General features: G+C 29.7%; 1 protein-coding gene across 4 annotated transcripts in view; it reads left to right on the top strand.

Moving 5' to 3' along the window:
* Positions 1-24,766, top strand: part of LOC107443293 (slit guidance ligand) — a 338,907-nt gene that overhangs the window by 306,750 nt on the left and 7,391 nt on the right. For all 4 annotated transcript variants that reach the window (XM_071182347.1, XM_071182346.1, XM_071182345.1 and 1 more), the window contains exons 19-29: positions 1,117-1,188; positions 2,942-3,013; positions 4,452-4,523; positions 5,703-5,866; positions 8,041-8,179; positions 15,629-15,697; positions 16,492-16,563; positions 16,787-16,858; positions 18,683-18,754; positions 20,932-21,095; positions 22,030-22,246. In XM_071182347.1, coding sequence (XP_071038448.1) covers positions 1,117-1,188; positions 2,942-3,013; positions 4,452-4,523; positions 5,703-5,866; positions 8,041-8,179; positions 15,629-15,697; positions 16,492-16,563; positions 16,787-16,858; positions 18,683-18,754; positions 20,932-21,095; positions 22,030-22,246 — 1,185 coding nt within the window. The remainder of the gene's footprint in view (positions 1-1,116; positions 1,189-2,941; positions 3,014-4,451; positions 4,524-5,702; positions 5,867-8,040; positions 8,180-15,628; positions 15,698-16,491; positions 16,564-16,786; positions 16,859-18,682; positions 18,755-20,931; positions 21,096-22,029; positions 22,247-24,766) is intronic.

Below are 24,766 nucleotides of genomic sequence, written 5' to 3'. Positions count from 1 at the left end.
GTTTGGCGATTGTTTACGAGACCCAAAACGGATATTTGCCAATTCACTCAACATTATTTAAACCGATTTTTCTCAAAATAATAATATATTTAACAAATCCTGCTTTTAACTAACAATTATTATCTTTCTTATAATTGTATTAATTAAAAAGTATAAAATTAAAAGATATCTTTCCTACACTAAAATTACAAAAACAGTCGAATATTAACTGCAAAATTAATTCTAAAAAAAGAAATTCCGGAAAGTATTGAATTTTAATTAGTTTTAAACAAATTATTTTATAATAATTAGCGCAAATACATATACTAATACAATAATTTGACTTCAATGATTTTTCTTTTAGTTTTAGTTTTTGCCTATTTGCATTATTTTGTTTATTTAATTTTGACTTCATACATTTTTTGCACTATTTTAATAGATGGTAAGATTTATTAGGAGTTTCCTTTTTGAACTTTCAGAAACGTATGTTATTCTCTAATTAGTTTTTTAATAAATTTATGAAACATGCAGTTTATAACAGAAATTTAATTACTGAAGATGTTTAAATATATGAATTTTGGTATTAAAGTATTAGATTCAGTATTTAATAATCAATTCTAATCTTAATTCGTTTTAACTATATTCATAATGTGGCCATAATATGCATTTGTTTACTCATTAGCCAAAATGAAGAGAAAAAAATAAGCATTAGAAGACTCAAATTAACATTTCAGAGTGAAAAAAAGAGTCTAATATACTTCAACGAATTTGTCAACCCAATCCAAATGTGAAATTAAAAGCATCTTAACTATTTAGATTGTCGGATAAACAAGGTCGTTATCAGGGGGGGGGGTAATTGTCTAGTTAAAACCAATGGAAATTCCTTAAAAGGAATAAAATGCTTTTTACCTTTTTAAATTTTTTATGCTATATTTTTTGCCAAAATAGCACTTTGTTAAAATAACAATACTTATCTGCTTAAAAAACAGGTGTTCGTTTTTAAATAACAGTATTTTTCTGTGAAATAAATTGCTTTATACTGACACACTAGCTGACTGTTTTTTTTTCTCCGTAAATTTAACAGATTTTCTTGCAGTGTAGGTTGCCTAAAACCAAATATTTTATTTCTATTTTTAGATTATTAACTGAAAACAAATTGAAAGAAGTCACTGCTAAAATGTTCAACGGTATTTCAAATCTGAAAACACTGTAAGTATGATTATTCTCTTTAATAAGAGAATAATTAACACTCTTTTTCCTCGTTATCTCTAATCTGAATATTGCGTGATACATTTTTCCTGTTGCTTTATGTAGCTATTCGAAAAACTGTTTGCGTGGTTTTGGTGTATATTAAGGTAACAAATGATTTGGGGTTGAATTTTTTTTATATATACGTGGATGATTCTTCAAAAAGTGCCATATTGAAGAGTATAAAGCATAATTGTATTAAAATAATTTTTAAAGTATTCTTTTTTAACTAAGTATTAGTTGTATTAATAAAATCTAATGATTATAGAAATAAAAATCTAATAATTAGTAGTCTAATAATTAATAAATAAAATCTAATAATGAGTAGTCTAATAATTAGAAAATAAAATATAATAATTAGTAGTATTAATAAAATCTATTAATCTACATAGAATTGACTCTCATGAAAATACATTAGCAGCTCACTTTGAATAAACTTTGCAAAAATTTCATTTTTTTGATGTTTTGCCAAGTGGCTCATAGGGTGCCTTGAAACGTTAACTAATTAAAAATGCTATTTGTTTCTTTTTTTAAAATAATAATAAATAATAATAATTTCTTTTTTTAAATAATAATTTTTTTTAAATAATGTAATAATCACCATACATCTCTGACATTTTTGAACGGAGACTAAATTAATATGTTTAAATATGTTTTATATGCTTTTAAAATAATTTTATATAAAAATATAACATTTTCATTTTTTCAAATTAATAGTTAATAAATATGATTTAAACGTTTCTAAAATAAAACGGCAGCAAGTTATATACATATTTTCTCCTATCCCAGTTTCTTCTAAGAATTTTGTCTGAAAAAATAAATAAAAATAAAAATTAAAATATATATAAATAATAAAAATGAAATATAAAAATAAATTCGAGAAAATATCACAATTCATTTTTATGTTTTTTTGCTATCAATTTTATCTGTACTAGAGTAAAACTCTCATATCGAGTACATAGTTTGAACATGTAATGTACATAAGATCATTCTCGCAACAGCCCATTGTGGGCCAGGGGGTGATGAAGATTCGACAATTTTTACACAATTTCGAGACCAACGGTGTTATTGTGGCAGTGTGGCTTAAATTGCGCGCCAATCGCCTTTACTTCTCTGACATGTTTCGTACCTATGGATCTGAAGCTGGGTGAGTTTCCAACCACCGCCAATCGAACCCCCGTTCTTCATGATAACAGTCCAGCACATTAACCACTGAACCATCGTGGTTCATGTAATGCAAATATAGGACAATAATTTAATTTTAAAATTTACTAATTTATATACACAAATTTTTTTAAATATATTTCATAGTCTTATATAGTGGGGCAAGTGCTTATAGTAGACTGTTAGTAAAATGTGGTTTCGGTCAAATAATGATTCTATAAGTTGAAATTTCTTAGCTGTTATAAAATAAAATAATCTACCTCTGTTAACATAAATATTAACTCATTCCATGTAATATAAATAATTCTATTTTTTATGAAATTCACAACATAAATATTCACTCATAACGCATGATATAAATCATACCATTAGCAGAATATGAAGAATTTTAAATCACTTGGATTCATAATAACAATAATGTATCCATTTATAATTAATATTTTCTCGCTCTTACTAAATTTGGTGAAGAAAAACTTAATATCTCTAACTTAATGTAACATTTCTATTAATTACTATCTCTAACGAATATCTCTTTACTTTCTACTTTCAGGATGCTGAGAACAAATTTGCTGACTTGCGTCTCTAATGATACATTCACCAGTTTGGGTTCTCTGCAATTACTGTAAGTGCCATTAACTCTTAATCATTATTGAAGTATGCTCTTTCGTTATGGCCGCAAATCTCTTCGGTTACCCAATCTTTCGATAATTATTCATTTTAATGAACTCGGGGACCATTGGAAAAAGGATGAAATATTAATAGATAGAAATGTTCTTCGAAGATTTTGTCGATAGTGGTCGTCGATCGATGTTTTGAGGGTATTATTTATGTATAAGTAAAAGTATGTTTCCGAAGGTGAATATTTGCTGTCATTTTAAGTTGAGGGGAAACTTTAAAATGCATTATTCATCATTGCGATTAGTTTTGTTCTAAACTTAATTAATCAAATTTTTGAATATTTTTAAGTTTTGGCTGTCTTTGAAGCTAGAAAAGTTTAAGGATAACACACAAGTAGAAAGTTGTTAATCTTTCTAATCTTTCTTTCTTGTATTTGTAAAAGTAAAAAAATGCAAAGTGAATCAAAATTTTCCTTATTTTAAATTATTGTAGAGGTTTTTTAAATAATATTTTGCTCATTAGGTAAAATGTTGTGAAATAAAGTAGAAATTGCAATAAAAAAATCTTATGTAAAGGTTTTTTGTTTTTTGATGAAAAACTCGTTAAATTTTGGAATGCACTGCAAAATGTAAAATTCTATACAAAAATTAAAGACAAAGAAGTATTCTTATAATAATATTTGTGAAAATAACTTACTTATAATTTATATCTAAAGGAAACTTTCATTATTTTGATGTTACAACAACTTTCTGGATATAAATTAATTAATATCTGGAGAAAACTTTAATTATTTTAATATTTAATGTTCAAAACACTTTTTGGATATAAATTAATTAATATCTAAAGTAACCTTTCCGCATTTTAATATTTAATGTTAAAAGAAACTTGCTGGTTATAAATTCATTAATATCTAAACAAAACCTAACACTTTTCGATTCAAATCTGAAATAAAAAAGGAAATATTTTCATGAAATTCAAATTTAATTTTTATGTAAAGAATAGTTTCCTTGAGAAGATTAATTCTAAAAGGCAATTTTAGGTCATCAATTAATTAATTGATAAGACATTAATTAGGCTGCAAGGTTTAAACGACGTTTACGATGCAACGTCGATTAAGGCATTGGTTAAGGACAAAGATAAGTTACGCGGTTGCGGGGTAAATGAAGTAAAACAAAAACAGAAAACACAAGTAGTTCTCTTGTTAAATTCACAGTAGACTGTTTTTGCTAAATATATACATATATACACATATATTATTTCTTTTGCTTATTTTTATTTCAAAGTCAATAATGGTAATCATAATAAACTTGACTAAAAGTAAAATTTAGAGTCGGATGCGGTTCCCTGTTAATTAAAAATGTTCTTTTTTCTGAAATTGAAACGGATTTAAATATCTATGACGGTTTCTATATTTTTATTTTTTTTTTAATTATTTTTTTTAGATCTTTGTATGATAATCGAATCACTCACATTATGGCTGGTGCATTTGATAAGATGCCTGCTTTAACAACATTGTAAGTATATTTTAATTGAACAATCTATGTATTTTGTTACAATAGAAAAAAAATATTAATTCAAACAAACATTCAAGTTGTTTTCAAAAACTGGTTTTTGTAACTGTAGCAATACCGATATAACAGTAGCAAAAAAAGTTTAAAAAAATAAATTTTTAGATTTCTAGAAATGTTGTAATTTTTATAACGTGGGAAAAACTCGTACACAATATACAGTGCTCAAAATAAAAAAGTGAACTTCCTGAATAAACTTATATCTACAGATCGAATTATGACTCAATCTTAATGGTTTGGGGGCCTCACCATATATCGTGGTGACTCAGTTTTCATGGTTTTCCTCTCCCTGTAACGCAAATGCGGGTTAGTTCCACCCGCAAAGACATCCACGAAGGCAAATTTCTCCTAATACTTGATCCAGGAGTTCTCTTGTCTTGATTGGGTTCAAAATTACAAGGCTACGAGTTGAACATTAGGAGTCGTAAACTCAGAATTGGGTCAGCTGTTCATCACCTGTTATGAAATAAAATATACATGAGGATAGTTTAAGTTGCAAAATCAAACACAAGAACGTACTTTTGCTAAATAATCACACTTTTTTATTATTTCTCAAGAACTAATCGATCCATTCTCTTCAAATTTCAGATATTTTTCTTTTAAAATTGCGTAGAATAAAATAGTTAAAAATGTCATGCTTTAAAATTCAAATTTTTTAGCTCAACGATAAAAAAAACTAATAAATAATTGCTTAATGTACAGAACTAACTTTGGACACGCATGTTTTACAGTCACGTTCTGACACATTTTGATTTGCTTTCTTTAATCCAGGGAATATGGCCAAAATACACAAAAGGTGAAATTAACATTTACAGGTTCAAAATTTCAACCAAATACCACACCAGATTGCGACTTTGAGGGTCAAGAAGCCAGTTTCGTTTTTTTTCGGGGGGGGGGAGTATCTTTATTCAGAGAAAGTACGTATTGCCATACGTTAAGCCCTCTAACTATTAAAACTGAGCACCAGAAGGTGAAAAATCCAATGAATAGACCAAAAACTATTCAATGTACTCGTATTTTTTCGCACTGTTTATAAAGTTGCCAGCTGGCATCTTAAAAACACATGAACTACGAAAATCGATTGCTGTTTTATGAAATTTAAACAAATCTCCTTCTCTTTTACAGGAACCTCCTAGCAAATCCTTTGAAGTGTACGTGTAGACTGAGGTGGCTCAGTGATTGGTTGAAGAGATCGAATATAGTCAATGGGAATCCACGCTGCCAAGCACCCATGTCTCTCAAAGATATTCCCATTAAGGACGTAGAGAAAAAAGAATTTGAGTGTGACAGTGAGTCAGTTTCATTTACAATTTTTAACTATACGAAAGCTCAAAGCTAACTTAAGTCGCTGAGCAAGTGGAAAAAACTAAGTATCTAAATCGAAGATAATGATAATTGAGATATCGAAACAGTTTTGAAAATATATTTTATTCATTGAATGTTAGTTTTAGAAAATTTAAACACTTTTTAGAATTATGATTATAAACTTTTTTGAGACATATACGCAGTTTCTTGTAGTTTTGATCCAAAATAATAAAATCGCTGTTCCTCGTTTAATTATGACGGATCTATCTATCGCTCATGGGCTGCAATAGAGGCACAACTAAAAAAACACGCGTTTTGGACTTAGAACACGTGTAAATATGAAAATACGCATTCTTTTTAGCAGCAGTAATAGCACAACTCATAATTCAACTTGAAGGTAATCTTCGTTTAAGCAAACTAAAGCATTTCCTATGCATTTTCACTAGTAATGAAAACTTTAAACCCACTTATCTCAAAACATGATTTTTTGAGTTGTGCCGCTATAGCAGCTCATGAGCGATATAATCTTTATATTTATTTACAAATATAAAATTAATCTTTATATATATAAAAATTAAGTATTATAATCCAATATCAAGAAGAAAAATAGCAAAATATTGGAACTAGTGCCTGATTAATCAGAAGACCTGACAGACTTAACCTAAAGCCCCCAATTTCTAAAGGTCACATAAAATTAGAAGAAAAAAAATTTTTTTTGAGAAGTAAACTAGAATTATAAGTTCAAAAATTGAAATAAATAAGAGCTTTAATTATGTTAATCCATCGTAATTCTCTTTTGTCATAAATCATACAAAAGCATTTTGTTCACAAATATTTGGTTCAAGATTACGATCATCAGACGAGCCTTTGGTAGTTCTGCATTTGCAACTCTAGATTTTTTATTCAGATTCCTGATTAGATCGATATCAGGTCTTTATACTTTATAAATCAAATTCAAGAATATATCAAAAATTTGAACTACAGTTCAAGTCTTTATATTATATATATATCAACATCAAAAAGAAGACAACTAAAATTTAACGCTACTGTCTATCTAACTAAAGAACTCCCACCAGAGAGTCTTGGCCGAAAACAAGAAAATACGCAATTCAAAGAAAGAAGCTTTTGATACTTTTCTCGCTGACAAAAAGTCAAAATTTGCCCTTAATGTTTACCTCAGAGCCCTATTTAAAAATAATTTAACCTCCCAACAATATCGCTAACAATCCAGTAGATGACAGGCTGAAGGAGTTCTTTAATTAGACATCGAGTCATCTTACTATATAAATCAACATCAAAAAGAAGATATCAAAGGTTTGGAAAATAAATAATCTCCATAATTCATACATCAACAGAATGCATAACCATTTTGTTATGTTAAATCTAAAATTCTAATCTGTAATTGAGGTTTGAAATTTAACAACTATGACCAACTCTTAGTAATCAATTCTAAAAATGCTATCTCAGCCAATATTTTTTTAAAAAAAAGAATTCTCGTTTACATACAACAATTAGATCTTAGTAATAGGACATGAAACAAATTACAGATTACTAGATGCTGATACCAGATGGACGCGACCTACTTGCTCATAGTAGTATATCGCTCATGGGCTGCAATAGTTGCACAACTCAAAAACCATGCGTTTTGGACTAAGAACAGGTGTAAATATGAAAATACGCATTCTTTTCAGCAGCAATACTAGCACAACTCATAATTCAACTTGAAGGTAATCTTCGTTTAAGCAAGCTAAAGCATTTCTTATGCATTTTCCTTCGCAATGAAAATTTTAAACCCACTTATCTCAAAACAAGATTTTTTGAGCTGTGCCGCTATTGCAGCCCATGAGCGATACGATCTTTTAACAGTAGTTACAATCTGAAGAAGGTTATTCCATTAATTTTCCCTTTTTTACATTGCAAGGCCTCATGATAATTCCATTTCGTTGTCTTAAACAAAAAATCTTCGGGGCATTTTTTTTTAATTCCAAGAAGCTAAATTCATTTTCATTAAACATCAATGGAGAATGTTGATGATAATCAAGATATCCCATAAAACACCAACCTACCTTTTTTGTCGATTTTTCTTTGCACGCCCGACTAATTCCGTGACTGCTTACTTTTAATATATTTTTCTTCTTTTTTTAATCTTTCCTTCCAGTCGGCATGGAAGAAGAAGAAGGCTGTGGAGCTACATTGACCTGCCCCCTGGGGTGTACCTGTACCGGTACAGTGGTTCACTGTAGCAGAAGGAAACTTAAGGCCTCCCCAAGAAATATCCCTCCCACTACTACGGAACTGTAAGTAGCTTCCACCTCCGTCATCACCTGTACTTCCAATTTTTTTTTCTAATTTTATTTTTTTAAATAGCAATTATTGTTTGCTGTTTGCCGACGCCCTTTGGCGTATTGAGGGTGTAGCGCGTCGTCAGATATTTGATTGATCTAGACCGAGTTGATTAATTGGGGGTGTTACGCCTTAGAGGTGATACTTCAAATTTACTACTGCTGATCATCCCCCGCACCATAAGAAACAATTCATATCTTTCTGTTCGATTTTTTTTTCTCGTCACTAAACTTACCACTCTAAAGTTTTCTATGAGATATTTTGTGTAGTCAACTCTTCTTCATATGACGAATATGACTTCATATTCGACAAACTCTTCTTCATATGACGAAACATTAAAACTCCTGAAATAGAAACACAAGGACATTTTCAATACTTTTTGTAGACTTCAGGGGTCTGTTTAGACGAAATTTGGGTTCGTCAACGGACCCTTCACAAAATATCTTTTCATAAAAACGAACCCTTCACAAAATATTTTGACTTAAAAACAGACCCTTCACAAAATGATTTTTCACACTTTATCTTCATTATTGTTTTGTTAATCGAATAAACCCTTCCCAGTGGGGAAAACAAGAAAGATGGATGTAAACGAATTAAGTTTTGTCTTCGGCAGACGCTTCTTCCTTTATTCGTCCGAAATGAATATTCTGCGTTCAGCAGTATAGGCTAAATACCAAATATTTGTATGTTGCATCTCTAATTTAGTAGCAGCAATGGCTGTTTATTTTTTAAAATAAAAATTTTTTAATTATAATTTTACAGCGTTGAGCATAATCTTGTATCTCTTTACAATTTACAAACTCCTTGAAAAAGTTTTTTGCAATAATAAGACCCTATTTGCACAAATTCGCAAAAGCTGGACCCTGGTTGAAAGAATGTGACTTAACGTTTATTTTATATTCTCAAATTACGAGTAATTTTTTCACAATTTTACAAAAACGGACCTTTGACAAAATGTCTGGACAGACCCCTGGACTTTTTATTAAGATTTTATTTAATTTTTTTCTGTAAATAAAAATGTTCTTATTTTTCCGCCCTTTTAAACATTTGAACATTTATTATTTTTTTAAAAAATTAGAGATTACTCCCTTTCTAAAACTAATAAAATTAAATAAAAATTTTAAATTCCGCTTCAAACACAAAAAAAAAAATGCTTTTATGAACCTTAAAACTTTACAGCTACAAAATCACCTAAAATTTCTCAAAATATTTGACTTTTTATTCTTAAAGCCAGATCATGCATTATTTCTTAAGAAAACAGTTTATTGATAAACTTCTTTAGAATTGATTGAAGGATCATGAAGATGTTCTTTAACACCTTCATTAGCGTTAAAAAGCTTAATATTTTTTTTAAATTATTGATTTAAAAATAAAAATGGCTTTAAGAAATATATTCCAAAACTTTCCTAGAACGAATTCACTTGAAGTTTCTCAAGACAGTTAACTTTTTTTATTCTTAGAAAGAAGATTGTGTATTATTTCTTACGAAAGCAATTTAAGAGTGTTTTTGAAAACTCACCAAAATAAATAAATAAATAAAACAAGACCAATTTAAATACCTTACACTTGAAAAAACAATTTAGGGAAATTTTTCCACCTATACGAAAATTATCAAGAACAACTTTTAAATTGGTCTGAAGGTAATTTCGTTTTTTTTTCTAATGAAAATAAAAGACGATTTTCTTATTGTGAATAAATATTTTATTGAATCAAAAATTGTCCATTCTGGTTCATTACCTTCAGCTATCTTCTTGGTAATCGTAACATGATTCCAGGCACATAAAATTTCTGTTCTTTGCTGTCAAAATACTAAATCATATGGTTTTTGAAGTAAAAGTTTTAACCATTTAAAATAATTAGTAACTAGAACATTATTGTCGACAATCCATTTTTCGTAAACAGTGATGATGCGCTTTAAAAATTCTTGACGTTTGAAAAAATTAGATGTCAACGCGACGGTTCTTTCCGTAAGAACATAAAAAATCCATATATCGAGTTTTGAGATTAAAATTTAGGCTTTGCAAATTATTATAAACGGTCTAATTCGATAAATTTAATATCTCACGACTTGTTATTCGCAGGTTTGAATCAATTAACGCTTTTATTGCGTCCTCATTGGCTTACACTGTGATGCATCATCTTGCTTCTTAATCGAAATGTCGTTGAATCAAAATTACAGTTTCTGCACTGGCGTATGGCCAATGCATCTTCTCTACACATCAGAATTTTTTTTCTAGCTTGGGCAACATTTCGCCGCAAAAGTAAAGTATGCTGAAAATTCGGCTTTTCACTTTTTATATTTGAAAGGTTACCGATCAAAAACTATTGCATAGAATCAGGCGAACGTTTTGCTATACCATCTGTCAAAATAAATGATTTTGCGACCTCACAGTCATGAATAACTGTTGTAAACGCACAGCAGTTATGAAATCAGCATATTAAAACAACAGGATCTTCAAAAGAAAAGAAAAAAAAAGCCTCAATGATGACCTTCTACTGAATCTCAAGTTTGAAATTATGTTTGCGAAGATGTGTCAAAGGAATTCTTTAAACCTCACGCAGAATTTTTTTAAGCAAATTTTTCATACTTTTTTAATTATTTTGTATTAATTTTGGCGAACAATAAGTAAAAAAATATTACATTTTGTGTTTTTATAATTTATAGTTATGAAATACACCATAAAACACTGGTGTCTCGTTTTGACTTAAGGCAAAATCCTCCAAACATAGCTCACTTCCAAACAATAATTTTTCAAATTGGCACTTTTTTACAGTTATTTAGATTTAAGAGAAATAGTTATTTAATTATCAATGAAATTTCCTTAATTTTCAAAATAAATTATTGAATTGACTGAAAAAAATGGTTTTTCAAAATACTTTTTTGGATTGTGTATGTTAGTACAAATGTAATTCTGATAATTCAACAGATTTTTTTAGTTATTATTAAACTGTTTTTTATAATTAAAAAACACCCTAATATATTTTTGTTCGTAATTAAAGCTTTCGAAAAAATATTTAAAAAGAATAGCTCTGGACCATGTATATACTGTTTTTAGGTAAAAAATTAAATTAAAATTTTCAATCGTCGCTTTAAAAATCTAAACAAAAACATCTTTCTAAATCTGTCAAAAACTTTATTCCAAAACTTTTCCAGACCGAATTCACTTGAAGTTTCTCACGCCAGCAAACTTTTCATTCTTAGAATCAAAATCGCGCATTATTTCTTACGAAAACAATTTAATAATAACCTTCTATTGAATCTCAAGTTTGAGATCAGTGAACAGCTAAAAATTAAACCTATTTAATCCGTCAAGACTTTTCACGGGTCACTGAATATGCGGGGGTGTGCTAAGGTGCAGTTAATTCCATCTTCACGCAGTCTCGACACCATCAGAATATGAAATGAACCCTTTCTTGATGGTTTGTGTTATCAGATAAGGATCTAAATTTTAGGTTGCATTGCAATATAATTGGCGATGGGAAGTTTTTGGTAATAAATTTGAAAAGAATACTTTAGCTGATGGTTATCAACAATATCATGTCTGCCTTGCACTGATTGAGTTTTCGTATAGATTAGGTTGACTTTTACGTCAAGGTGTGATGAATTATGGAATACAATTATGCTATAATTGACATTTAATGTTTTAATTCTATTTTAAAAAATTTATTTTTAAAAAGATCAGAATGCAGTAAAACTTGTTTACTATAAATCCAGATTTAACGATGAATTTTTAATAAATTGTTGGCTTGATGTTCTAATTATTTTTACAAATGATTATTATTCAACAATTCTTAACCTAAATAATTATATTTGCTGTACATTTTTCAACATCAAAAACTTTAGCAAGATTGAAAATCTTACTTTAATGCAGAGTTTTCTATTCTTTAAATTTATGAGACAAAACCTTAAGCTAAATAAGAATTTTAAGAGATGAAGAAAGAAAACCGTAACCCAATTCGTTATCCAAAAAATTTTATTTGTAATATCTTATTTAACATCAAATATTTGAGCAAGATTAAACTTCTAACTTTAATGCAGAGTTTTCTATTCTTTAAATTTATGAGACAAAACCTTAAACTAAATAAGAATTTTAACTTTAATGCAGAGTTTTCTATTCTTTAAATTTATGAGACAAAACCTTATACTAAATAAGAATTTTAAGAGATGAAGAAAGAAAACCGTAACCCAATTCGTTATCCAAAAAATTTTATTTGTAATATCTTATTTAACATCAAATATTTGAGCAAGATTAAACTTCTAACTTAAATGCAGAGTTTTCTATTCTTTAAATTTAAGAGACTTAAGAGACCTTAAACTGAATAATAATTTTAAGAGATGAAGAAACAAAACCGTAACCCAATTCGTTATCCAAAAAATTATATTTGTAATATCTTATTTAATATCAAATACTTGAGCAATGTCGTTGATAAGTGAAAATAAATAATGCGGACGCCTTTTAAATAAAATCAATCAAATGAACTACAAGTTCTACAGATGAATGACAACAAATACAAAACTTTAATCTTTTAATAACTAATAATTTAGCATCAAAAACGGATTCTAAAAAATTATAATTCTAAATTACAACGAAAAAGAACAACAACAAAACTATCTCAGGTTGCCACGCAACCTAAAGTGAAATATTAAAACAAATAAATCTAAAGAAAATTAAAGGTGGCGCTTCGGTCAAATATACATACGCTAATGACTTAAAATCTTAAACAAGCAAGATTGAACTTCTTACTTTAATGTAGAGTTTTCTATTCTTTAATTTTAAGAGACAAAATCTTAAACTAAATAAGAATTTTAAGGGAGAAAAAAAAAACCGTAACCCAATTCTTAATACAAAAAATTATATTTGTAATATCTTATTCAAGATTAAATACTTGAACAAGATTGAAAATCGAGCTTTAATGCAGAGTTTTCTGTTCTTTAAATTTATGAGACAAAACCTTAAACTAAATAAGAATTTTAAGAGATGAAGAAAGAAAGCCGTAATCAAATTCAAACACATCTCGGAATTCTTAAAACCAAAAGTTATATTCGCAATATTTTATTTAATATCAAAAACTTAAGCAAGATCGAAAATTTAACTTTATTTCAAAGTTTTCTGTTATTTGAATTTAGGAGGCAGACTAAATAAGAATTTAAAGAGATGGAGAGAGAAAACCGTAACCCAATTCGTAATCCAAAAAATATATATGTATATATTTGTAATATTTTATTCAATATCAAATGCTTGAGCAAGAATAAACTTCTATCTTTAATGCAGAGTTTTCTATTCTTCAAATTTAAGAGACTGTTGACGCCAGAAGCGCCATCTATGAAAAATTAGTGTATCTTATGAATCCGAAGAGCTCGGATGTGTGAAAACAGCGTTTCTCTAATTGACTTGTGTTAATAAAGTGGTGTTTAATTATTACAGTCCGCTCATGAGATTTTTGAGAACTTTTATTTTTATTATATTGAGAATTTTGTGACTCTGAGTTATCGTCGGACCCAGAGACAAAACCTTAAACTAAATAAGAATTTAAGGAAATGAAGGAAATAAATTGTAATATAATTTAAACCAAATTTTTAATTCTTAACGCTAAATGTTATAGTCGCAATATTTTATTCAATATCAAAAACTTATGCAAGATTGAAAATCTAACTTTAATTCATAGTTTTCTTCCCTTTAAATTAATATTTTCTTAATTTTTAGCCTTAAACTAAATACAAATTTAAAGAAATGAAGAAAAATAATGCTAGAAATTTATACTTTTATAACATTTAATCTTGAAACCAAATCTAAAAAGCAGGAAAAAAATAGCTAGTTGATTAATGAACTATTTTAACATTGTGGATTACAATATGAAAAAAGATGGATGCGTACTGAAGTCGATAAATTTTTATTCCTCAAACATTGATTACGCAAAAATAAACACATGTTCGAAGAAAATATGCTATTGATTTTCAATCTTTTATAGCCTAAGTTTTTTTTCCTTTCAATAAAGTTATCAATCCATCACAAAACATTATTTAAAAAACTAACGAACACCAAAAGAAATGTCATCGATTCTAAATATTTATTAGCTGCTGCTTTTGAGTAAACTTCTTAACTCCAACATACTATAAAAGCATTAATCTAATATAAGTTTTCCAAATCATGGCGAAAAACAAAAGCATCCATATTTTTTAACAAGTATATTGAGTTAAGAAAAAGATCAATCATAATTTATCATCTTTATTTTAAGCAATGCACCGTTTTATTTTAGAATAAAAACTATCTTTCGTTACTCTCATCATGAATCTTTAGGTTTGTTTTTTTTATTCTTGAATTACAAAATTGTATATGGTATACACATAATTTTTATTCGATGCCTAGTAATATACACTTTACACTTATATTTGTGAAGTAATGGTTAAAAATTAACCTCTTTATAAGTGTATGTTTATCAGCTTTCGTAAAAAAACTGAAAATATATACTATAAATATTTAGTTTGTTTTAAGAAACTGTAAATTTTGTGCCAAAATTTTTTTTAAAAACTCTAATTTTTTCAATAAGTTAAAACTTTATCTGTAATAAGAAGTTTAATTTTCCATCTTTTGATTCTTGAAATTCAACAATAAAAAGTTTTTTTCAACTACGAACGAAAAAAAAGGAAAAAAAGAAGAAGAAAAAAGAGCATAATCTACTAATTATTGGAAACAAAAATAAATTTTGTTTTTCAATGAAATTTCAGTTTCACATAATTCAAGCGAAAAACTGCGATGAGAAACATAAGGAAAAACTGCAAAGCGATCATGGGGTTGGGGAGCAAAGGGAGAAGGTGGTCAGTTTAATTAATTAAAACTTTAAAAGTTTAGCAACCTAGTTCAATAATTTTAAAATCCCCTTAGTTTTTATTTAATTAAAAACCTAATTAATTAAAATTCAATGTATTAAAAACTCAAATTAATTTCACACAATTTCCACAGAATCTGCCAGTGTAAACTATTTTAAAACTTTTAAGATTCAACAATCTCAGGTAAATAAACAAAGATCAATCATTTCTCTATATTTTGGGTGTGCGGTAATCACCACCCTTAAAGGTTATTTTTATATTTCTTGTAAGGGTTAGTGATTTTCAAATTATAGTTTCTTTTAAAACTTTATGTTTAAAGTTGCAAAAACTATTTAAAAACTACACGTCATAACAGCAGCCATTTTGATTTACTTTAAATACTTTTTAAAAAAAGGAAAACTATTAAATTGTCTTACATTTTGCGTTGCTGCTTTTCGGACTCACAAAAGGGAATCTTTTGCTATTTAATACTAAATTTTTGCCTTTTTTTAAAAACATATATATATTTTTTTAATGTATGAGACGTTTTTAAAGATTTAATACAGTTTAATATAAACATTTAATTATCATGCAGGTATTTAGATGTAAATGATATTTCAAGAATGCCGGAAGATTTGAATATATTCAAAGATTTAGAACGATTGTAAGTATTTTTTTGATGTTTATTAGTTTTAATAAAAGTTCTAACCGATTGCATTTTATTTAATGAACTACCTAATATTTTTTACAAGCTTATCGAAATAACACTATCTTAAGCTGCAGCTATTTAATATGGTAATCATAATAACACTATCTTAAACTGCAGCCATGTCACAGGCTAATCGTAATAACACTTTGTTAAACTGCAGCTAGTCACAAGCTTATCGTAATAACACTATTTTAAACTGCAGCTAAGTCACAAGTTTATCGTAATAACACTATTTTAAACTGCAGCTAAGTCACAAGCTTATCGTAATAACACTATCTTAAACTGCAGCTAGTCACAAGCTTATCGTAACAACACTATTTTAAACTATAGCTATGTCCTTTTAAGTATATAATAAAGCTTTTTATTGTGTTAAGTAGGTTAAACAATTCTGTAGCATTTAGTGTGCTGACGAAGTATTTTTGTATAAATATCGGCTTTTGTAAATCATATATCATGTTATCTGATTTGATTATCATAATACATGTTCTCTAATTAAGATTTTATTTAATTGATTTTGCAATATGCAAATTCTGCATAATGAAACATTATGCAGAATTTCTTCAAATTTGCTATTTTCATATTTTACACTGATTCATATTTTATACATATTTCATATTTGTTACATATTCATATTTTATGCATATTCACATTTATTCATATTTTATACATATTTCATTTTATTCATATTTCATACTGATTTTATTTAATAAGATAAAAATGGAAATCTTAAAATATCTTTACATTTTCAGGGATCTTAGCAATAATCAGATAACGGTCTTGCCAAATAATATTGTATCGAATTTGAGCAAATTATCAACACTGTAAGTATTCATCATATAATAATCATTTCTCTAGATTATTAATCAGTTATTTTTACACATTTAATTGAATATGAATTATGAATGTATTTATACTTTATTGAACTCATTCAATCTTTAAAGCAGCTTATAAGAATTTACTTTGCTTAAATTACCTATTTTAAATTTATTGGTTCACTATTTACAAATAAAACTAATTCTGATTTTTTAAAAAAAATTTTTGCAGGATTCTAAGTTACAACAAATTACAATGCATCCAGGTTGATAGTTTATTAGGATTAAAGTCACTAAGAATTTTGTAAGTTTGTTTTCTGTTTATTACGTGACAAAAAGTTTCAGTATAATTTTTGGGTACTCTTCGGTTAGCCGGCCGCAAGTGAAAAGTCGCCAAGAAATGATAAACTTGGCTAACTTTTTTTAAATTTATTTTTTGAACACATCAAAATTAAACAATTTTCTTTTAAAAAAAATAGTGTAATTTCCTTGCGCCCCGCTAATTGAAAAGTAGCACATTTTGCTTAAATTTGAAGTTTAAGAAGCTATTATCGTTTTTTAACGAATTTTAAATTTTGATTTTCTGGCATAATGAATTATTAATCTTTCTATATTCACAGATAAAATGTTCATTTAAAAGACAAAAAACATTAAAGTTATCAAAAATTATTTTTATTCGAAAATTTAAAAAAAAATTAATTAAATGAATAAAAAAATATGTTTGCCATTTGAAATTGCTATTCTTTTCAATAAAATATTTTTTTAAGACTTAATAATTATGTTGGCAATTTCAAGTGAATTGTTACAAAAATTCGATTTTTTAAGTTATATAACTTTTTTTCATGTGTCGCAATTTTTTAAATAAATATTCCTGAAAGTTGATCATAAGCATTATCTAATGATTTAAAAAAAATTTTTGTTGAAATAATCTTTAAAAAAACATTTTGAAACGTATAATCTTGCATCAAAAATGTTTTTCCACAAACGCTGTTAAAGTTATAAAAAACCTGATATATGTACAGTGCGGAAAAAAAAACTGATCACCCTGAATAACTTTTGATCTAATGACCTGATCTTCACGTTCTAGGATTCCCTCTTAATGATTCGATGGAGAGACCTCAACTAGGCTAATAATTACCGTATTTTAAGTTATGAACTCAGGTGCAAAAATGTACTTTCTCTGAATAAACATAATTTTTTTTCCGACGGATTCGGATTTGTGACAGTCAAAATATAGGGGGTAGCCGCAATCTGGGAAGTATGGTCCCCATAGTTTAATCAGGAGAGCAATCCAAAATTTAATCAAAATTCAGAATGATCTATTTTTTTTGGGGGGGGGGAGCACTGTACACCTTTGAAATATATGACTAAAAAATAATTACTTTTATATTAGGGGGACCAGAAAGCAATGTCGTTTCGGCGCTTTAAATATTCGTTAGTCTTAAAAACCAATTCATTTTCTTCGATCCGGCATTGGATGGTTGTTGCTAACGAAGGTGAATACATTATTGATTAATAATAAAATCTTGATAACGAATATCAAATGCACCGAGACGACATTACTTTCCGATCCCCCTAGTATAACAGCTCCCGTGCAACTTTTCTTATAATTAAACTTTGAATCTAGCAAAATTATTCACTTGTAACCGCGTTTAGAAGCCAGTGCACTGATAGAGTCGTGTTTGCAAAAATACTTGGGAATACATGTAAACTCAAAATCTTTTTTATGGAAAACGCATTTAGATTACTAACTAAACAAATTAGGTTTCATCTTAAGCAGAGATGTTACTGTTTGAAATTAACTGTAAATTTTTGTCTTATTTATATTATGCATGAGTACATTCTTACATTCACTATGGTTCTTATTACAAATGTTCACTTTTGTATTCAATGTTTTATATTCAATGCGTATTCAATGTATATTAAAAAAACTTAAATTTATTTAATGGAATATGCATTTTCTATTTTTATTGGCACGCTCTGTATTAATTGCGTAGAGTGTTTAATATTCGATTATTAATTTTTAAATTTGGCTTTTATAAATAATAACTACTTAAATGGCATTAATATTCTTCTAGTTTAATAAATTATGTCAAGTTTTTTTTAAATCTGATAACTTTTGTTTTAGGTCCTTACAAGGCAATGACATATCCATGATTCCAGACGGCGCATTTCGAGAATTAGTATCCATAACGCACATGTAATTCATATTTACAATTCATATTATTTTATATAAGTATTGAATAGTTATTGTAACACTGAAATCTATTTGAATATCGTATAGTTTCCTTTATTTGGAATATAGATTTTATATATGCATAAAAAAATATGAAAAAAAAGTCAATAATGAAAACTCACTAAAAATAATATTCGCAAATACATTTATTATAATTCATTGGTACATACGTATCTACGAAGTCCTGGATGTTTTACAACCTTTGTGTATTGAGACAAAAATGATGTCACAGACTATTGTATCAATTTAACGTGCTGAGTACCGAGTCACCCATATTCGGGCGACAGCAAAGTTTCTGATTGGGCCTCATCACCCATACTCGGGTGACAGCAAAGTTTCTGATTGGGTCTCATCACCCATATTCGGGTGACAGCAAAGTTTCTGATCGGGCCGCATCACACATATTCGGGTGACAGCAAAGTTTCTGATTGGGCCTCATCACCCATATTCGGGTGACAGCAAAGTTTCTGATTGGGCCTCATCACCCATATTCGGGTTACAGCAAAGTTTCTGATTGGGCCTCATCACCCATATTCGGGTGACATCAAAGTTTCTGACCAGGCCGCGTCACTCCTATTCGGGAGAAAGCAGAGTTTCTGATGTGGCCGCGTCACCCATATTCGGGAGACAGCAAAGTTTCTGATCTGGCCGCATCACCTGGAGTTTCTGATTTGGGTGACAGCAAGTTTCTTATCGGGCATCGATCGAGTTTCGGATCGATTAATAAATCATACAGAAATGATTTATTAGGAAAATTATTGTGAGCCTCGTAAAAGCTTTCTTGTTCACTGATACACTAAGAAATAAGTTTTCCATTTTTCTTTTCGAAATTTCAACGAATTAGGGTTGCGATTTTAAGTCCTTTTCAGTCGGCAAAGATTCAAACTGATCGTATAAAGTAGTGAGAAACAGATGCGAAGCAACGGACACAAATAAACAGACATGATACCATGAAAACAAACAGAGCGAAATATTATTCTTGTGACCACCAGAGACTCGCATTATTAAAATATCGGTGGGAGTACTTAGCAGAATACGCTTCGTACAGCGGTACTCGTGGCCTGAAGGAGATTTCATTGTAAACGCTTGCAGCAGTCAACGTGTTAAAGCAATATACTTACTTTAATACTAAATACATTTTTTAGATAAATAATTATAAGAGTTTCATTTTTATCTTACAAAAAAAATCATAAAAAGAGGATGAATTTTGTTAGTATAATATCATTAATTGATTAAAAAAGATCATAAAAAGATTATGCATTTCATAAGATATAGCATAATATTATTTGATAAAGAAAGATCAAAAAATGAATTTCGAAAGAAATCATGGTATAATATCATTATTTGATTAAGAAATGATCATAAATAAAGAATGGATTTTTTAAGATATCTTAGTATAACATCATTATTTAAATAAGAAAGATCATAAAAAGAGGATATATTTTGTAAGAAATCATAGTATAATGTTAAGATCATAAATGGAAGAGGAATTTAATAAGATATAGTATAATATTATTATTTGATTAAGTAAGATAAAATATTCTGATGTAATTATTTATCTGATGTAAAGTAAGATTAATTTTTCTGGTGTGTAATATGTATTTAATCTATAAAATAAAATAAAATATCAGAAAATAATTTCCACAGTATCACATTATGAGCCAGGAGAATCATGGAGTTTAAAAGTCCACAATTTCTGACCAACGTCATTTTGGTGGTATTGTGCACCGACCGCCTTTATTTCCCAGACAAGCAGGTACCCATCAATCTAAAACCGTGAGCTTCAAGCCGTCACAATGACAATTCAATGCTTTAATCACTTTGCCCTCGTTTAAACGTTATTTTATTTAACGATAAAGATCAATAAAAATATAGAAGATTAATTTTGTTAATCCTTAAATTCGTAATTTTATTTATATTTTAATTCGATTTTGAACCTTTTTTGTGTCTCGTGCATTTAATTTTGATTAATTGGTTCTACTGACTTTTTAGTTAAAAATAAAATTAAAATATCATTTTTCTTAAAACATTCTTATGGAAGTCTTATTTCTGCTGCATTCTTCGAATTAGGGTTAGTGAAAGTTCACGATATTTCTTGTTGAAATGAATTCATTTATAGACTTAGATAAACGCTGTTTCAGAGCCTTGGGCGCCAATCCGCTGTACTGTGATTGTAACTTACGCTGGCTTTCTGAGTGGATAAAGCAGGATTATATTGAACCTGGAATTGCTAGATGTGCTGAACCTCGATCCATGAAAGACAAGCTCGTTCTAACAGCCGATTCTAATGGCTTTGTTTGCACAGGTAAGTGTATTTTCAGATGAACATCTAAATATATCCTGAAAAGTTTATCTAAATTGCATGGAAAAAAATTTTTATTCGCTGTGGTAGACACTTCGCCGAGTCACTTGAAAATTCATAGCTGGCACTCAACATATTAGTAAAATTCAACACAAAAGCATAAAGGTGTTAAGGAATAAATTAGTAAAATTCAACGCAAAAGCATAAAGGTGTTAATTTACAAGGAGGAATAAATTAGTAAAATTCAACGCAAAAGCATAAAGGTGTTAATTTACAACGAGGAATAAATTAGTAAAATTCAATGCGAAAGCATAAAGGTGTTAATTTACAAGGACGAATAGATTAGTAAAATTCAATGCAAAAGCATAAAGGTGTCAATTTACAAGGAGGAATAAATTTTTCTTTGTTTTTTGCATGAGAGTTTTAAGACAGATCTTAGATACTTACGTATCGCTGATTTCGAATCTGCAATCGGTTTCGCTTTCCAAGCTACAGTATTTATTTTTTTTAAAAATGACAGTTTTAGTCTTATTTTTTGACGAAATGTAAAAGTTTAAAAAGGTTTTATGTAACAGGAAGTCGATTAAATGTTGCGACAAACTTCTGGGAAAGTTAGGGTACATCAACAGGATTAAAATTGCATTAGAATCCATGCCCGCAAATGTCATCATACGCCGCTAGGAGCACTTCCCCATTACGAACTGTTTCTTCGTATCTGAACATACGCATAATAAGAAAATGCCCTAGCTGCTGACTGCGGCATTCCCGGGGATGGATTCCTATGCAGTTTTATCCCTATGATGTGCCCTAACTCACGTAGAAGTTTATTGCAACATTACGTGATCCACTGTTATATATAACGCTTTAGACTCTATAAAAAATGTTTCAGTATAATAAACGATGTTTGAAACGTTAATTTGTATTTACTAATTTTAAGGAAAACCTGAACCTGAGGTACTTGCCAAATGTGATGCGTGCTACACATTTCCCTGCCAAAACGGCGCTACATGTAAGCCAAAGCCACTACGAGACTATGAATGCATATGCGCACCAGGCTACCATGGTGTCAACTGCGAATACGTCATTGATGCCTGCTACGGTAATCCTTGTGAAAACAGTGGTACTTGCAAAGTTATGGAGGCTGGACGCTTTAGGTAAGCTTTTGATTTTGTCACGATGAAAACTATTTTTTTTAACAATAGTGCGTGGATTAGCAATATTTACCACAATTAACCCATTAAAGCCTGAATTTTTTAAAATGCCGTGACGCAAAAAAAAGCTCCTATTAATCATATTTTTTTAACTAAATGAATATTTTCTTCTGTTAGCTACTACTTGATTTTTGAAAAGAATAAACATTTGCTTCATGTGAAAACAGTCATTTTTCAAATTCGAAGAAGTCGCATAGAATTCTTACAATTTCCGTGACGTATATGTCACACTACGTCAAAATGGATTTTAAGGGACAAAAGTGAGAAGTGAAACCGAAAATGCAGTGACGTATTAAAGAACTGTTGTTGTTACAAATACCACTTGCCAATACCAGCAAACCTTGCTTCTGTAGTACCAAGCGAATAAAATGCTGAGTGGCGCACTTCTTGTTTAAAACGGCATCATTTATGGCCAAGGATACGACTTTGCCACACGCATACGTCACAACCTGTTTTACAGGGAGGACTTATTCATAAATCGTTATTTTGACCCAAATCAGAGAAGGATCAATCTCCGATCCAGTACTATTGACTTCTTATAAGAACTTGGAGGACTTAAAAGATCCCGACGGATTTAACGTGCTCCAGTCTTCGACCGGCGAGATTCGAATTCACGACCTATCGGACATGGGGCCAGCGCCCTAATAGCCAGGCAATCTAGGTCACACCTAACTTGAGGCTAATTCAAAATGTCTTCAGACAATTAACAATTTCCTTTGGAAAAATTATCATTGCTGCTATCTCATCTCTTTACTACCACTCTACATCAAAGGAAGAGAATTCAGACTCCACAGATCCCGTGGTGGAACTACAGACCCCTAATCCCCATTAGGGAAGCATGCAGTGCTGTAATGGATAGCGTTATCAGTGTCAGGGGTACAGACTTTTCATTAGTAAGTAATACAGTTCTTGGTTACAAGCTTATAATATACAGGGAAGTCCATAAGTACGCCCTTAATATTCACTGGCGTTTAAAATTTAAAGAAATCACAGGTTTGGCGAATTATTTCTAAAAGTACAATACAGATTTTAAAAAAGTTTGGTATGAACATAGGTTGATTTAATATAAACATAATACAATAGTTATAATAAACAAATGTTTTTCCCCCCAATGGCAGGCACTGAATTTGAATCTTTGCCTATACTATGTCAGAATTGTTGCTCATTTCGCGTTACCCAGTGGGCACCTGTAAACCAAAGTCACGGAGGCGAGCAACATTGCCCACTCCACACTGCCACAAACCCGTTTATAGGGTGGGCCATATTCACACATCATACGCACACACACAACAGAAGACAGCACAGAGAGAGAAACATCCATGCCCAGAGAGGGATTCGAACCCGCAGCCTATGGCTTCGCAGTCAGGCACGCTAACCGCTCGGCCACCTGGCCGGCAATAAGCAAATGTAATCGTTTGTAATCCTTAGAGTTATCTTTGGCGCAATTCAAGAAAGGGGATGCTAGCGAACCAGATATAACTTCGAGCTCTACCGTCTATACAAGCAGCCCCAAATTTCACAAATGATTTGCAGTAATAGGCTGACATAGCTGGGCCATCTATGGAGAAATCCTGAAAATAGCTCCATGAGAATAGTCACTTTTAAGAACCCCGAGGGGTCAAGTCCCAGATGGCTCAACGACATCAAGAATGATTTAAAAACCTTAAAGATTAGAAATTGGAAGGGAGTTGCCATAGATAGGAGGCGCTGGGGTTCATCATCTGTTGAGGCAGCCAAGGCCTGGAACTGGCTGCTGCGCTGACAAAGAAGAATCGTTTGTAATACCTGGGAAACAAAAGTTCCAGAATATAACAATTAGGTTCATAGAAGGTATAGTCCTCTCTTACTATTATTTAGGCTTCCCGTCGAGTTTCGGTAAGAATTGGTCACACTCTTTCAGCAACGCTGTTTTCAGATCCTGTAGGGTTGCTGAAGGGAGAGATGCTTTATATGACCAGGCGCTTCATTCCTGTACTTGACTGTAATCTAAGTACCTCTTTCGAAGATATGGAGAGATCTGTGACCATTATGATGCTTGCCTAGACCCAGGGCTAAAGAGAATACAAGGGCTAGTTCACTCCGCTCTTAGAGCTGAAGCTACGATTTCCCTCCTCATGACGTCACTGTGTCTACAGATCTCGGAGATCGCAAGCAAAGATTTGATAACTTTGCATCTTTCTCTTGTAAAAATAAGTTAGACTTTTTCTGGTTATTAGCCTTCAAACTTTACGAAATTAACACATTATTTCCGTTCATAAACATAGTTCAAAAAAAACTTTCCTGGTTATTATATTAAAAAAATACCATTTTAAACTTATAAAAATGTTTTGCTAGTTGGTGAAAATGACACGATAAATACTTTATTTTAAAAAGTTCAGTTTTAACTTTAACTATTAAGAAAAATGAAGGCATATATCGACACTTTTTTTATCTACATATTCTTTTATAAAGATAAGTTAAGTT

The sequence above is a fragment of the Parasteatoda tepidariorum genome, chromosome 6 (genome assembly GCF_043381705.1).
Source record: "Parasteatoda tepidariorum isolate YZ-2023 chromosome 6, CAS_Ptep_4.0, whole genome shotgun sequence".
NCBI classification, from domain to species: domain Eukaryota; kingdom Metazoa; phylum Arthropoda; class Arachnida; order Araneae; family Theridiidae; genus Parasteatoda; species Parasteatoda tepidariorum.
The sequence above is the reverse complement of the archived record's forward strand: the minus strand, read 5'-3'. Positions and strand labels throughout refer to the sequence as shown.